The sequence below is a fragment of the Vitis riparia genome, chromosome 14, assembly GCF_004353265.1.
Source record: "Vitis riparia cultivar Riparia Gloire de Montpellier isolate 1030 chromosome 14, EGFV_Vit.rip_1.0, whole genome shotgun sequence".
Taxonomy (NCBI): Eukaryota; Viridiplantae; Streptophyta; class Magnoliopsida; order Vitales; family Vitaceae; genus Vitis; species Vitis riparia.
In genome coordinates, this window is record NC_048444.1 from 22,809,885 (window position 1) to 22,827,326 (window position 17,442).

The 17,442-nt window shown below is 30.9% G+C and overlaps 1 protein-coding gene across 4 annotated transcripts in view; it reads left to right on the forward strand.

Annotated features, from left to right (window-relative positions):
* LOC117930230 overlaps positions 1-17,442 on the forward strand; it is a 47,002-nt gene that overhangs the window by 16,266 nt on the left and 13,294 nt on the right. Inside the window, exons 6-9 of one of the 4 annotated variants that reach the window (XM_034850768.1) lie at positions 326-538; positions 2,802-5,207; positions 5,872-6,314; positions 10,832-10,912. In XM_034850768.1, coding sequence (XP_034706659.1) covers positions 326-538; positions 2,802-5,207; positions 5,872-6,297 — 3,045 coding nt within the window. In that variant the 3' untranslated portion in view covers positions 6,298-6,314; positions 10,832-10,912. Of the gene's footprint in view, positions 1-325; positions 539-2,801; positions 5,208-5,871; positions 6,315-10,831; positions 10,913-12,797; positions 13,198-17,442 lie in introns of those variants that run through there. The other 3 variants (XM_034850766.1, XM_034850764.1, XM_034850765.1) reach the window with 3 other exon arrangements.

Consider the following 17,442-nt stretch of genomic DNA (forward strand, 5'->3'; position numbering starts at 1 on the left):
CCTCTCACCCTAACCTTGTTCTGGTCGTCCCTCTTTTCTGTTATTTTTAACAGAAAAAAATAATAAAAAAATATAAGGGTATTATGCTAGCACAATAAATTCTCTATGTTAAGGCGATTTTTAATCCTTGATTTACTGGAGTTTCCCCAAAATATTCTATCATAATTCTCCAATTGAGGGATATAATTCAATAAAGATAGAACAATTCTTCAAAATGAGGTAAAATAATATATTTTCCAATATAGACCCAATATTTTTATATTTATTACAATTTTACAATTGATGATGTCATGTATTATTGTATTATATTGTGTTTCTTATGTAGGTTTCACTTTCTTCTAATTTGGAGGAGGTAGTTCTAAAAAGTCTTCCAAAATTGAAGGAGATAGATTTTGGGATCCTCCCAAAGTTAAAAATCCTAAAGGTTGGGAAACTACCTCAATTAGTTTTGTCTTCTTCAATGTTCAAGAATTTTCATAATCTCAAAGAGTTATGTATCAATGCTTCTACTAATGATAAAGTGCTCTTCAATGAAAAGGTTAGTTGTCTCTCTCTTTTTCTTTTTTCCGTTATACGACGTTCTTGAAATATTAAACTACCATTCTTTTAAAATAACAACCAAATTACCTTTATTATCTTTATTTTAACATTTAAAAAATATAAAAATACAATCCTAGATATTATTTATTGCATATAAATTATATATATACATCCTTTTTAATTTGAACCTCATTTCTCCTTTTACTCTTGTTTTTTTTTTATAAATATTATGTGTTATTTTGTTTTTATATTTTGTTGTTAACATCAAAATAAATGTAATATTTTTCTAAAAACAAAGTTATGAACTTTTTCTTTGTATCAATTATGTATGTTTTGTAATTTTATATTTTATTTTGTATGTTTTGATTAATTTTTAATTATTTATACTTTATTTAATTTTTTGTATGAAACCCCATTTAAATTATATTTCTTGAAAGATATTAATTTTATAATAGTTGTTTGATTTTTTGGGAAATTGTTTAGAATGAAAAGTACTTTTTATTTAACAAATGAAAAAACTAAAAAAAATATATGTTTTATTTTTTTTTTAATGTGCTCTAAAATTTAAATTTTGTTTTATTTTAAGTACATCTCCTACCGGCTCACAATAATAAGAATTTTTTAGAATGAAATGATTTTATTTTTTATTTAAATTTATCATGCTCTACTATGTTTAATTCAATTTTCTTATATGCATTTGGTATGTAAAGGTTTTATAAATAATATCAATAAGTTAATCAATTATTAATAATTTGTTTATTTATATGGTACTTTAATTTTACAAAATATTTTTTTTTCTTAAATGGTATTTTAATTTTTATAAAATAAAAAAATTGTCATCAAATAAGAGATCATAAATATTAGTTTTAATAATGAGTCTTTTTATGTTAAATAAAATAAATTTTAATCCTTTTCTATTGAAAAAGAAAAGAAAATAATAAAAAAAATTCAAATATTTAATCCTAGTTATGTCAAAATAATTTTGAAATTTTTTTTGTTATAAATCAAGTCTAGAGATTTTCACCCGGAAATATTGGGTAATTTTAATATATGAAATGTGTGTATGAAACAAAAAGCAAGCAGTTGTCTACATTTTCTACAAAAAGCCACCCCTTCCCAAAACTATATATTCTATTTCCATTTTCTATTGATTTGCTTGCACTGTAGTTGGCCTGTTTGCCTGACCTTGTTTTAGTCATCCCCTTTTTCTGTTAGTTTTAACGGAAAATAATAATAAAAGAACATAAGGGTATTATGAGGGGCCCAATAAATTCTCTATGTTTAGGCGATTTTTAATGCTTGATTTACCGGAGTTTCCCAAAATGTTCTATCCCAATTTTCCAATTGATGGATATAATCTGTTAAAGACAAAACAATTCTTCAAAATGAAATAATAGAATATATTTTCCCTCTTAAAAAATTAAAAATTCAATGGCAAAATACATATAGAGAATAGTAGAGGGGAGCATGGAGACATGGAAAATATATTATAAAATTAATAAATAGTTATATATATAGTATGTGGAAATACTACATGTACATTTTTTTTTAATTTGGACTTTTTTTTCTCTTTTACTCTTTTTCTTCGGAAAAAAAATGTGTTGTTTTGTTGTTAACATCTATTTTACAAAACCTTCAAAAAGAATTTTTTTTATAATTTTTTTTTTTAAAAATAAAAAGAGTAAGTCATACTTTATTCCTTATAAGGAGAGTAATTATTATTCTTTTAAAATAATAAAATTTATTTTTAAAAATATAAAAATATAATCTTGAATATTATTTTTTACATGGAAATTATACATATACATATACATCCTTTTTAATATGAATAATTTTTCTCTTTTACTCTTTTTCTTAAAAGAAAATTATGTGTTATTTTTTTGTTAATATCAAAATAAACGTAACATTTTTTAAAAAGAAAAGTTAAAAGCTTTTTCTTTGTATTGATCATGAAAGCTTTGTGATTTTGTATTTTTTTTATTAATTTTTTTCATTATTCATACTTTATTTACTGTTTGTTCAGAAACCCATTTGAATTGTATTTCATAAAGGATATTAATATTATAATAGTTATTTGATTTTTTGGGAAAATGTTTATAATGATAATTACTTTTTCTTTCACTAATGAAAATTTTATAATGCATTAGAAGTGAACATGCGAGAGACTATTTCAGAATTGAATTGAATTATATTTAAGAAATATGTTTATGCCTATCATCACAACTTTCCAATTGATGCCTTATCTTGTGTTTTTACTACAGGCTTCATTCCTTGAACCAAGAGCCTCCACTTTGAACAAAATTATGGATGCCTTAAGAGACCACAATATCAACTTGATTGGAGTATGGGGCATGGCCGGTGTGGGCAAAACAACACTGCTGAAACAAGTGGCGAAACAAGCTAAGCAACAGCGATTGTTCACCAGACAAGTTCATATAGATTTATCCTCGATTCCAGGCTCGGAAAAACTTCGACAAAGAATTGCAAAAGCGTTGGGCATCCCACTTTGGGAGGAGGTTGAATCCAGAAGAGCGGATGAACTGAAGCAGGCACTGAAGGAAGAGAAGATCCTTATTATCTTAGATGATATTTGGACGGAAGTTGATTTGGAGCAAGTCGGAATTCCTTCTAAAGATGATATTTGGACGCAATGCAAAATAGTGTTGGCTTCGAGAGATAGAGACCTATTATGCAAAGGCATGGGCGCACAAATTTGTTTTCCAGTGGAATATTTACCACTAAAAGAAGCTTGGAGTTTGTTTAAGAAGACAGCAGGTGATTCCATGGAGGAGAATCTTGAACTGCGACCCATAGCCATTCAAGTAGTTGAAGAATGTGAGGGTCTACCAATTGCAATTGTAACAATTGCCGAGGCATTAAAAGATGAGACCGTGGCTGTATGGAAGAATGCCTTGGAACAACTTAGGAGTTGTGCACCAACAAACATTAGAGCAGTGGATAGGAAGGTTTACTCATGTCTGGAGTGGAGCTACACCCATTTGAAGGGTGATGACGTTAAGTCATTGTTCTTACTTTGTGGGATGCTGGGCTATGGTGATATTTCATTGGATCTCTTGTTACGATATGGTATGGGTCTGGATTTGTTTGATCGCATCGACTCATTGGAGCAAGCAAGAAATAGACTACTTGAATTGGTGGATTTCCTCAAAGCCTCAGGCTTGTTACTTGACAGTCATGAAGATAGAAACAAGTTTGATGAAGAAAGAGCTTCAAGTTGGCTTTTCATGGATGCTGATAACAAGTTTGTGAGGATGCACAGTGTTGTTCGTGAAGTTACCAGAGCAATTGCATCCAAGGATCCTCATCCATTTGTAGTCAGAGAAGATGTTGGATTGGAAGAATGGTCAGAGACTGATGAATCCAAAAGGTGCGCTTTCATCTCTTTGCATTGCAAAGCTGTGCATGAGCTTCCTCAAGGGTTGGTATGTCCGGACCTTCAATTTTTCCAATTGCATAACAGCAATCCTTCATTGAATATCCCGAACACATTTTTCAAAGGGATGAAAAAACTCAAAATTTTAGATTTGCCCAAAACGCATTTTACAACGCTACCTTCATCACTTGATTCCCTTACAAATCTCCAAACATTGCATCTAGATGGGTGCAAGTTGGAAGACATTGCTCTAATTGGAAAATTAACGAAACTAGAAGTTCTTAGCTTGATGGGTTCTACAATCCAACAATTGCCTAATGAAATGTCGCGGTTGACCAATCTAAGGCTGTTGGATTTGAATGATTGTAAGAAGCTTGAAGTAATTCCACGAAATATCTTATCAAGTTTGTCTCAATTAGAATGTTTGTACATGAAATCTAGCTTTACTCAATGGGCAACTGAAGGTGAAAGCAATGCTTGCTTATCCGAGCTAAATCATTTGTCTCATTTGACAACTTTAGAGATACATATACCAGATGCCAAGTTGCTACCAAAAGACATTCTATTTGAGAACTTGACAAGATATGGGATATCTATAGGTCCTTGGTGGAGGTTGAGAACCAAAAGAGCATTGAACCTCGAGAAAGTCAATAGAAGCTTACATTTGGGGGATGGAATGAGCAAGTTGTTGGAGAGAAGTGAAGAACTAAAGTTCATGGACTTAAGTAGTACTAAATATGTTCTTCACCCATCAGATAGGGAGAGTTTCCTTGAACTAAAGCATCTCGAAGTTGGTCGGAGTCCTGAGATTCAATACATCATGGATTCAAAGAATCAACAGTTGTTGCAACATGGTGCCTTCCCTTTTCCTCTATTGGAGTCATTGATTCTTGTGCTTCTGAAAAATTTGGAAGAAGTATGGCATAGCCCAATTCCAATAGGGTTTTTTGGTAACTTAAAAACTCTAAAAGTGTATTCATGTCCTAAATTGAAATTTCTCCTTTTGCTCTCCACGGCTAGAGGCCTTTCCCAACTTGAAGAAATGATTATAGTAAATTGCAATGCCATGAAACAAATAATCGCATATGAAAGGGAGTCAGAAATAAAAGAAGATGGACATGCTGGGACCAACTTGCAACTATTCCCTAAATTGCGATCCTTGGAACTCAACTATCTATCACAGCTCATCAACTTCAGTTCCGAGTTAGAAACAACATCTTCCACATCTTTGAGTACAAATGCAAGGTCGGAAGACTCATTTTTCAGTCATAAGGTATGTTAAAGCTTATTAGCTAATTTCATTGGTTTTATTATTATTATTATTATTATTATTATTATTTTTGCACCACTTTATATCGATATAGGTCAAAAGAAAAACTAGGGTAGGCCCACATGCACTTTCCAAACTCCACCATGTTAAAATTATTTGAACATTTCACTTTAACAAATAATAAAAAAAACAAATAATATATAAAACATGAAGGAGTTGAAAAACTAATAAGGTTAAAAGAAATTTTAATTTTAAACACATTAAATATTAATAGGAATGAGTATTTAAATAACGAAAAACTATAAGTATAATTTTACTTTAAATAAGAAAAAAAAAAAGTCAAGTTAATAGGAATAAATACAAAATAAATTTAAGAGTGAAATCATAAAAAAATTTTAAAAGAACAAGGAAATTTAAAAAAGACATTCACAAGAATTTATTAATGAGAGAAAAATAAAAGAATGTATATGATTTAAAATAAGAAATTATTTATATGAGTAAAAATAATTTGTGGCATCAGCATGAGAATCCCTTATCCTTTCATTTTTTTTTATAAATATAATTAAAGTAAACATGTGAATAATCCCAAGCTGATGAATTATATTTAAGAAATATATTTATATTTATTATAACTTTCCAACTGATGATGTCATGTATCATGTTATAGGTTTCATTCCCTAAGTTAGAGGAGTTGATACTCAGAAATTTGCCCAAGTTGAAGGATATATGGCATCATCAACTTCCATTTGAATCATTCTCTAATCTACAGATCTTAAGGGTGTACAGATGTCCATGTCTACTCAATCTTGTCCCAGCTCATTTGATACACAGCTTCCAGAATTTAAAAGAGATAAATGTGCAATATTGTGAACTCCTAGAACATGTGATTATTCTTCAAGAAATTGATGGAAATGTTGAGATCTTCTCAAAGTTAGAAACCTTGAAATTGGAGAACTTGCCTAGGCTGAGATGGATCGAAGACGGGAATGATAGGATGAAACATATTTTCTCTCTTCTGACACTCATGAATATTCAAAACCTTCAAGAACTACATATCACTAATTGTAGTATGGAAGACCTACGGAAGATGTAGTACTCTTTTGTGAGAAGGTTAGCTTTTTCCCATACTTTTTATTTCTTCTTATACTTTTTTTTTTTTGGAATTATTGACATAAATATTCTATAAAAATAAAAAAGTATGACGATTATATTAATTTTTAATAACAAATTATTAAATTAATTTAAAATTTAATTTTAAATATATTTCATATAAGAGATTAACTATCATTCTTTCAAAATACCGTCAAATCAACCTCATTAAAAAAAATAATAGGATTTATTTTAATAGATTAAAAAAAAATTGTAAATATTCTATCCTTTTACATTCATAATAATTAACTTCCTTTATTTTCATCTAATTTAACTAAATAATACACCTTTTTATAATGAAAAAAACCTTTGCTAATTCAAATTAGTATAGTATGCAAATGATATAATATAAATTTATGATAAGTATAGCTTTCAAGATGAATATCAAACAAAGAATAATATTTTGTATGTTTACTATTAACATGTAATAATAAATTTCTTAAATTAATAAAAAAAATTGTTTTCAAATAATATACAAATGAATAATAAATCAAATATAAAGGAATTGAAAAACATGATTAAAGAAATTTTAATTTTAAAAAATATTAAATATTAATAGGATGGAGGTGGAATCCATTTTTTTATATCCAGAACTAAGAATATGTTATGGTTCTTCATAATATATTCTATAAATACTATTGCTAATTTTTACGTTATTTATATTTAAATGGTATCATTTTCTTTTGTTCTTATCATTTTTTTTTAAGGTACACTGGATATACTTTATATTCTGCTCTATTTGAGATGGAGTACAGATGCAGCCTTTGAAAGAGAAATTATTAATGATATTTGAGAAATTGTCAGTGATGTTTCCTTCAATCATTTCCTTCATTTGATAGAGTTTATTTATTCAAGCACATGCTAGTTTTCATATGCATTTTGTTTTGTTTATTGTTATATCCCTAATAAAATTGTTTGTTAAGTGTGTGGTCTTGCGCAATGATGAAAGTTTTAATTTATTAGTATTCGACTTCTTGTATCGCGTGAGTTGACATTTCATAAATTATAAAATACATATGATAAAGGAATTTTTGTTATTTGCTAAATTTATGTATATTGTTTGCGTAAGTTTTTAATCATGTCTTAAATTATGAAATATTGCTTTCAAAGGTGAAATATGACACCGTGAAAATTCGTTAAATAAAATCTAATAGTAAATAAAATATTCATAATATCATTTGAAAGGATGTTCAGAGTTTGGCTTGACATATGAGTTTAGTCAAATATATTCAAGAATGTCTTATGAGGATAATCATTAGAGTAGAAATCTCTTTATTTATTAAATGAGTCTAATTGGTTAGAATGTTATTGGATAATCAACCTTAGATAACATGACTTTTTCACTTGTATGTTCATTGTGCAACAATCGATCCACTTATGTTTGGTTGGTTATTGATTGTTAGGAAAATCAAGTTCACTTGCAATTTACTCAATTATGATCTCTAATTCCGCAACCAGAGTGACAACATTTTAAAGCAACCTCCAAGCCTTTCAAAGCTAATCAAAAGCCTACTTGAAAAATAAATAAATAAATAGGACTAACAACATGTCAATTTGATCATCAAATGGTTTAGGCTTTAGATGACACCATAATTATTATTAGGCTTTAGCATTGTAAATCATGTTCTTGAATTTAGGAATGATTTGGTACTACCATTATGTTAGAGGGATACCATATGTTGTGCAAATTGTAACCTAGAATTTGAATGCATTAAGTGAAAAAATCATGAACCTACTTTCATGTTTGCTATTTTAAAACTCAAGTTCTAAACAACGTTATTATGAAAGTAAAGTCATTCAACCAAAAAGAATGAAAAATTGATGTTCGTAATCCTAGAATAACACATAATAATTTGATACTTAAATACTTGAACCATCTAATGTTTCTTACGAAAATACATCTTCTTGTCCCTGTCCCTTATAAAATTAAATAAAAATTATATTAGTAATTGTTAAATAAAAAATTAAAATTAAAATTAAAATTAATAACTTAAAAAGAAAATATTAAATTCCCACATGAAAATATAAAATAAAATATAAAAAGTCATCACTCTATTAATTAGTATCTTTTGTTTATCTTTTTTTTCTTCAACCATTTTTTTCTCTATTTAGATTTTTTTTTTTTTCAGATTACAAAAATTAAAATTTAGTAGGATTGTAATTTAAATCTTTAACTCCAATAATTTATATAACTCATTATCACTATTTCATAAAGTAAAACTTTTTAAATTGATTAACATTGAAAGAAAACTAATAAAAACATTAATATTAAAAAATTAAATTAAAAAATAATAAAAGAGAGAAGTTCAGTGTATAAGTGAAATTAAGATAATAGATTATGAAAAAAAGAAGATATTAAAAAGATGTGTACAGACAAATATTATATTTAAAAAGTTGATAAATTGATCATGAAAAATAAATAATTTATTTTTATATTTTTAATTTTATCATGTTTTTAATCATTTTTTATTTTATTTACTCAATTTTATAATAAAAAATATTATAAAAATGAGATATTTTATTAAGAAATTAGTAAAATCCTAAATGTCAAAAATCAGTTTGAAAAATCATTTTTAGGCCTAAAAATTAGTCGCTCAAAATAGACTTAGAAAACAAGCCCAACATATATAAGGATAGTCTGGTGGTAAGAGTGGGACCCAAGAACCATCCAAAGCATACATGTGACACCCACATTCAAGACATTTTCACTCATTCAAATTGCATTTGTTAACGATCCCGTCACACCTAGCCCTATATTTTCTTTACCTCCATCTTCAGGCTCTCTTTTGTTCAATCCCTAAATGTAGTCTTTTTCATTTATATCCATAATTTTGCTTGCTTATTAGAAGAGGGAAAAGTGTTTAACCAAAGGGTGGGTGGGCTAACTCTAATGTCCCAAACCCATCTCACAAGTTTGGGTTATTAGAAATAAAAGAATATGAATCCCTAAACCACATAGCTATGGTTTGCCATCCTGCTTACTCTAAACACATTGGACCCTTGTATTCATAGTTTTGTTCCCTATTTGATACACACCATCCAAACTTAATAATATATGTCATTAACGGCGTCAGATCAATTTTTCCTTATTGCTGATGGACAAGGCAGCTCTCCAATCGATCATGTCAAGGATCTAATAATAATATATGTTTTACTACTGTTTGCGAGTTCTAATTTTTGTGAAACGGGTTGGTATGTGTTTTAAATTTATTTTATTTTATCTTTTTTAGGTATTGCATTTTACATATTTATTTGTTTAATTGATTAAGAAAAATTGTTTCATTTATTTCATGAAATCAAAATACATATGATATTGTTTTATAATGTTCAGTTTATTCCATTTATAAAGACAAATCAATTAACAACCAATATGCATCACAAAAAATAAATGGTACAAATTATTAAAAATTGAGATTCATGAAGAATTGAAATCTAGTTTCAATTATCCACAATTTGAGAATTGGAAAATCAATTGTTAAAATTATCAATGCTTTTATTGTGTTGAAAAGTAGTAACTTGTCACAATTTTTTTTTTTTTTTTTTGTGGAAAAATTATTTATTTTCTTATAAAATTAAATTTTATGCTTAAAAATAATTGCACATAGATTCAAAGAGCTTGATCAAATATAGTTGGAACAATCTGATTCAACTCATTGAACAACTGGACTAATAACTAGAGCCAATTAGCAGGTTGCTATGGAGTCCAAAATGTTTGTCAAATTGTTCAAACTGAGTTCTGGTAGTTGAATTTCCCCCCCCCCCCCTAGTCAAACTCGATTTTTTGTTAGTGCCTGCACCAAACTCCCTTTTTGTTCATCTAGTTTCATTTGAAACTCTAGGGCTCCTCTAAGAGCAGAGGCCTTTCATGACTAACAGCAAATAAGGGCTTGAAGTATGATGGGTGGCTCCACCAAATCGTAGATATATATCACTAGTGGCTTGGGTCTTTCTTTCTCCTGGACTCCCTGCTTAGAAAATCATGTGGCAGATTAACTAGCCAAGTGAGAAGCTAGTGAGTTGGTGTCTTTTGTGAGAGATTTCTCACCTCCTTGGGTTGAGGAGTGTCCTCGTACATTTTTATTACATGGTTAAGTTGCTAATTTGTTTTATTTTTGGCAAACCATCTTATACTTTTTTTTTTTATTGGTTGTCTTAAGTTTCTCATCCTTCTTGTACTTCATTTCAATAAAGTTGTTGTTTGTAATTAACATATATATATATATATATATATATCACATCAAACCTTGCCAAATGGTAAATGTTAATGATCCCGGTGGCGCTCTTTGATCTGTAATATATGATTTCTTTTTATAATTTCTAGGAAAAACCAATAGTCCTAAGTTCCTAACTTTCATTATCTGTTCTCTTTGCTTCAAAAAGAAAGTAAAAGAACACTTTCTTTTGAGTACTGAGCTATGTACCTATGATCTTGTTGATGGAATACAATTATGTTTTGTTGTGTTTGATTGATTGTCCAGGTTGGTTGCTTTCCCTGACTTGGAGGAACTTACTGTGACAGCTAATTCCCAGAAAAATCCTTCAAACTACAAGTTCTGGAGGTACTCTATCATCTTTAGATATTATAGTAATCTTTCTATATATTATGCTTTAGAAGATTGTAAAATCTTAACAAATATAATGTTCTAAAGATTACAAACTCTAACTAAACCAAGTATTAGAAGTCTCAATCCATGATTTGAAGCAGTGAACCAACATGCAAGCTAGAATTTTTCATTATATTGTGAAGTTTCCCTAGAGTTGGACCAATCTTTCTGGGGTTGGAACTCACCACACCCGACTCAAATTGACAGGAAGCATCACAAACATTTGCTCAATATATACCAGAACAAAAATTCTGAGTCTCAGGTCCTCTTTGAAAGTCTTACAGAACTCCACAAAGCAAATGTAGGCCATTGTCTCTACCAATGTCTGGATCTCATTGTGCATGATTGTTAGGACAGTGTCTCTACCCTCTGTCTTGATATATATCAAGGTGTATATATTGATCTCATGGTCTATGATTGTTATGAGAGTGGTGTTTAGGAAACAATGCCAAAATCTTCTTAGAGAACATGCCTATCAATGGAAGGAAAGAGAGATCCTCCACTTATGGGGCCTCCTAAGACTTAATCTTCATGTTGGATGGAATGTGATTAGGTTTCAGTATTCTTAGTTGAATGCAACCAGTTTACAATTTCTGCACTGTACCACATCTTTAGTAGGATAACTCATAACAAGCCCTGATCTTCAAAATTATTCAACTCTAGAATGTGGGTTTTCAGTTTCATAAACTTAGTAACACTCCCAAAATTATAATGTATGAATCTTAGAAATCCTTAGTACTTATGTGCATACATTGTGATTAAATGAATCCTTGCAAATAAGGAGGTGAAGCAACAAACAAGATTGCTTTCAACAATTTATAATGTATGAATCCTATTCCTTTACCAATTTTTTCCTCTTTCCCTGAATTTTTAGGAGGACGTTCTTTTAAATTTTTAATGGATTTGATGGACACTATCAACCAGAATAATCTTAGTTCATTTTTCCTGGTTGATAAGTTTTTAATAACTTAAAATAATTGCCATCTTAATTAACTGAACAATCCCTGTTTTGATTCTTTTGAATCACCAAAAACACTCCTATGCAAGAATTATCCGGTATTTTCAATGTGGATTTTAGTTTTCCCTTCTTTTGATCCACACTTTTGAGGTGATTCATACTCAGTCATGCAAAGAGAAGGCTGTTGTACCCACTGTTGCAAAGGTCCCCTTTTGATATGCCTAGTTCTCAATTCACTGAAAGAATTGAAAGCATATAAGAACCACCTGGAATCAAATAGAAACACAAATCTGCTTATCAAGTGTAAGGACTATAGCTCGAGTAGTAGATCACCAAAACAGTGGCTCTAACCTTTCTCTTTGCCAACATCAAATAAACTATGACTGCATTAATCCAAATGATGGTGAAATCCAAAGAGTAAAAATAATGAGCACACAAGATTCGTTCACGCACTTTAGAAAAATTAGAAACCAACAGAGCAAATTGAACTTTCAAGCCAAGAAGTTAGCAATAACTTGGTGGAGTTCCAAGATCATTTCTACTCTGCTAAGTTGTTCCTCTATGTTTTCATGCCTACTTAGCTGTGTCAGTTGCCTTGAAGAACTATTTATCCTTCTCTTTGAGACATTGTTTAGCGTTCATCTGACTAGGATGATTTTTAATTTTATTTATTTTATCCATTTTGTCTAGCTAGTAAAATGAATATTGATGGTATCCTAATGGATTCTAAGGAATGAATAATCATCATCTACATACAGAACCCGGTATGTCTTTTTCTGTACATATACGGTATACGTGAGAGTCACTACCACTTGTTTTTCCTTCAATTATATTTAATAATACAAGAGCCTCCTTTAATTGTTATTGTTCTCACTTCTTTAGGTATGCTGGATTTGCTTCATGCTTTCCTTCATTTCAGGAGAAAGACATGCTGCTATGAGAAGCTCTACAACGATTTTTTCCTCTATTTCAATTGAATTTGACTGGGTTTTTCTTTCAGTAAAATTTCGTATGATTGCCTAGACTTGAGCAATATACTCCTAAGCTGCGATGCTACTTTGTCCCAAAACAGTTCAATTACTTCCCGCTTGAAATATGTGGTTGTATGAACTTATACATTTGCATGTAGATGTGACCTTTGAATTTTTTTTTTAATGTACACTTTATGTAATGAATTGTTCCTGTTGAGAATCTTTCCTGATATCCATCCAGATTGTTGAATGTTGTGCCTGTAACTTTGTTCCTTCTGAATTATCAAAGACAAACATTATTTGATGAATAATGGGCATATAGGATTCCAGAACATGATCATAATGGATTTCACCAGCCTTTACTGCATGGGCAGCTGATTTTTGATGAGTTTAGTCAATGTGGACCAAAGATGGTCTTGTTGTCATCTTGTTGGTAGAAAAATTTTCAGCAGAGGAAGTCATCTCTTGTCCAAGCATGAGTGGAGAGTTTTTGGTTTGTTGATGAGACTAAATGGGTGGGCTGAGCTCAATCAGGTTTTCTAATACAGGTTCCTGTAGTCCATCAGCAGAATAGTACATATAGGTGAAGGTAAAGTGGAACCTGTTAAAGCAGCATATGAAAATTCTCTTTTGTGCATGAAAAATAGCCTACTTATCTGCCAAGTTGGAATTTTAACGGCATTTTAGGTGGGAATCTTGCCTTTTGGGCTTAGGCTACAATGCTCGAGACAGAGCTCAAAAAAATCATCTCAAGTGCAGCCTTAGAAAGGTCGGGTTAGGCTTTGGCATGGAATTTCTAGGTGGCGCCAGGTCTTGGCCATATCTGGCAATGGACAAAGCTTACACTTCTAGCTATTCCCAAGTCCTAGGTTAGACTGGGGAAGAAGCTTTTTCATCACTAAAGTGGACTCTTGTTACACTCTTTCTAAATTATCCAGGAGGGACACAAAGGGGTGTTAGCCTCTACTGCACCTTGCCAACTAAGCAAATGATCTCTAAACTGACTGAGAAAGACCTACAACATGCCAAATAGTGAAAACGCAAAAGACCATAGCTTATAATGGATCAGAATGTGATCAGCATATTCAAACATCTTGCTTAAAGATGCAATTGCAGTTTAGTGAACATTTTTTGAATCAAGTATTGGTGGTTTCTTTCAATGGGCTTGGGTTCCCAACCAGGGAATTTAGGATGAGGGGGATGGTTTACTTGGGTTTTGATATGGCATTTACTAGCTAATTGTGCATGACTTCTACCACCCTATTTCTTCTTTTGCTTTCACATTTAGTTGTCATTCACCTTTACATCTACATGGCATGTAAGAGAGGCACCTCCACCAGTTCTTTCATTTATGTTCAAATGATAGGAAGGCCTTGTGGTGTTCTCCTTGTCTTTCTTTTTTATGTATGCAGGATTTGCTTCACGCTTCATTTCATGTGGAAGACACCACAATGATGCTTCCTTTACCTGAAATCGAATGAGACTTTTCCCCCCTAATTGTCATCATTTCTTCAGTTTTGTAGGTTTCCGCTTAAGAGGCCCTTGTTTGTAAAATCATTCAACCAAGTAAGATTTTCCTGCTTCAGAATCAGTTTGGATAAATGGGTCCAAATGATATTTCTGCTCCCATCTACAATATTTTGATTTAGTGTTAGAACAGGAAAACTAAGCTCAATTGGGTTTTTCTTAATTATAAACACCTTTCTCATACAGCAGAAGTGAAGGGAAAGAGGAAATTTGTTTATCACAAGTATCATCTCATATGTGTCCAATATGCGGGTTTCTATGTGTTTTGAGTGGTTTGTTATCCATGTTCAATAGTATTTCAATTACTACTCAATCAAAATATAAAGAAACTAACCACACCAGTAATTTCTCCAAACTGATTCCACTTCTTTTAATCTCTTTTTCACCTCCACCACATCATAAACTCCTAAGGGATCAATGGAACTCTGTCGATTTTCTTCAACTGTTTTGCCAATTTAGCAAAAACTTGTCAATGTCAATATGAAGAAAGGGAAAAAAATGCAGAAGAAATAAATATAGATCAATAGCTAAGTTTTCAGTAACTGTCGAATCTTAGTATGAAACAAACATAAACCAACTATGATTCAATTATCAACTGCTCTCAAGTCTAATACCTAAACAATTGGAGTCACTTGGTTAGGTGCTTCAATCAAGTCAGATATTTGCTATCTACGACTGCAAATCCAACTGCAACACCACCTTCATTTGAAGAAGGCACTTTGGTCCTCATCAAGCAGCCCCATTGGTCATTTATGATCACCTTCTCCTTGTTCCTACACATTCCAATTCTTAATACTAAATGAAATGGTCAAGTGCATTCTACATGTGGAATGAGAATTGTGGTTTGATGAATGCCATTTAGCATCGTGTAAATTCCAAGAATGAGTTATTCAAAAACTAGCAAATTATGCCTCTCATTAATTTCATTGTAGCTGTGCAGGCACCTTAAGTAAGCCCCATATATCCCAAGTTCTGAAATGGCATGGTCTTTGTAACAAATGCCTTCTCGCATCAGAAATATGGGAGATACATTCGGGAAAATCCTTTGCATAAGGATGTAGGCAGCATCTTCTTCAGTTCCTTCCTACTGCAATCTTAATAAGGTCTCCCTCACATCATCACCATAGATATTGTTCCCTGGAGAGAAACGATAGCTCATTGTTAGCGACACAACGGTAATAGAAACAACAACAACAACAATCTCTCAGCAGGTTTTTAATATTTAACTTAGAATCCCCCAATTTAGTGCAGTATATTAGTACATCCTTGTAAAAAAAACTTAGTAATTTCAAATAACTCCCTATTGACTCAACAAAGGCATGGTTGTAAAACACAACTGATTCTATTTTCAAAGCATTTCACCATCAAACAGTCATCCATACTAAAAAAATGATTTGCATTCCTCAGCTGACTCCACCCAACTTTTTTTCTCTAAAATTCATCTTGCACAACTTGTAACAGATCAATAAAAATAGTCATCCTGCATAGCACCCATCAAGAATATCACTACAACAAATTTCACATTTTTCTACCATGACACAAATAAATTTTTATGAAAAAAAAAGTAGATTTTTACAATAAATTTTATTTTTATGTCAAAAAAGATTTTTTTTTAGAGATGAAATTTCTAATCATCAGAAAATATTGTCTTTAATCACATCATATATTGGTGGCCAATAATTATTAATAAGACTTTGACATGGATTTTGTCTTGAATTATACCATATTACAAGTTAAGCCTAACTAATTCAATATTAATTTTACACAATATATATATATATATATATATAAAGTCTGAAGCATGCAATGGCAAATTTTTTTTTTTCCCAAATTATAGTCAACAATTCCAAATATTGGTATGAAATTTGGTATCAATTTTGTTTAGGAAAAATAAAAACAAAATAATTTTTAATTCTAAAATCATTATGTTAATTTTGATTTTTTTTTTTCACATTATTGAAATAATTTTTCTGTTTGACTCAGTTCTTCTCGCTCTCCCACGGTCCCCCCCAACTTTGGTTTCGGTCTCTCCTCTAATCGTTGACGAATCGCAAACCTTAAGGGCGTGGCGGGAATTGAAACATTCCTATTGCCGGAAACGGTGACCAGTCGGAGATTAAAACCCTGGATCAACCGGAAGCTCACTGAAGAACCCTACAGATGCGAAAACAAGTTAGAGAAGACAATTTGTTACTTTTTTTTATGTTAATTTGTTCAATTTCTTTTAACAATCAGCCTCTGCCATTGATTTTCGGTTTGAAATTTACGTTTTCTAGGTTTAGATGTTCTTCCTTAGCTTGATTGAGCACACACTCCGATTGCCGCCTCATCTTTTGGACCTTCCTCTCAGTGAAGCCATCAAATGAGAGCTTGAGAGTCTCTTCTTAGACAAGGCCTGGAGGTTGAGCATTATCTTTGCGTTTTTTATTTGTTATTGTGATTTCAAAGCATTTAAGGGACTGAGAAGAATGTGTTGTGATGAAGGATATTGCGAATTTGGGGCTGTGTATCTTTGTTAATGATATTAGGTCTTTAGCTGGTGGTTTTGTCTTTCCTGGGGATAGTGCGTCAACCTATACGGTATACTTAAATCTAAAATTTGGTTTTCATACTTTATCTATCTCGGATTGTGGCATGCCTACATATTCTGTTGTTGAAAAAGATGATAGGCTGAATCAATTTTGATGGATTGTCCAACTCTTTCAATGTTTCTGCTCATATAATAATTGAAAATCATGGTATCTTGGTTGGTGGAGCATAGATTGGTTATGTTTCGGTTGTTTGTCAAGGAGATTATCAGTGCAAAACTTAAAGAATCTGACGCCAATGGCTTAAGAAGTATGCATTAAGGCCTCTTATTTGTATTATGAATGAATCAAAATATATTTGCATCTGTTATTATATTGTTCTTATGTTAATTTTGGGGAATAGTATTATGTATTTCATCACTCATGCTTAAAATGTATGTATTTATGCTCATAATTTGACTTGTTAGGTATTGGAAATTTTTATTTCCTCTTTGGTGGGTC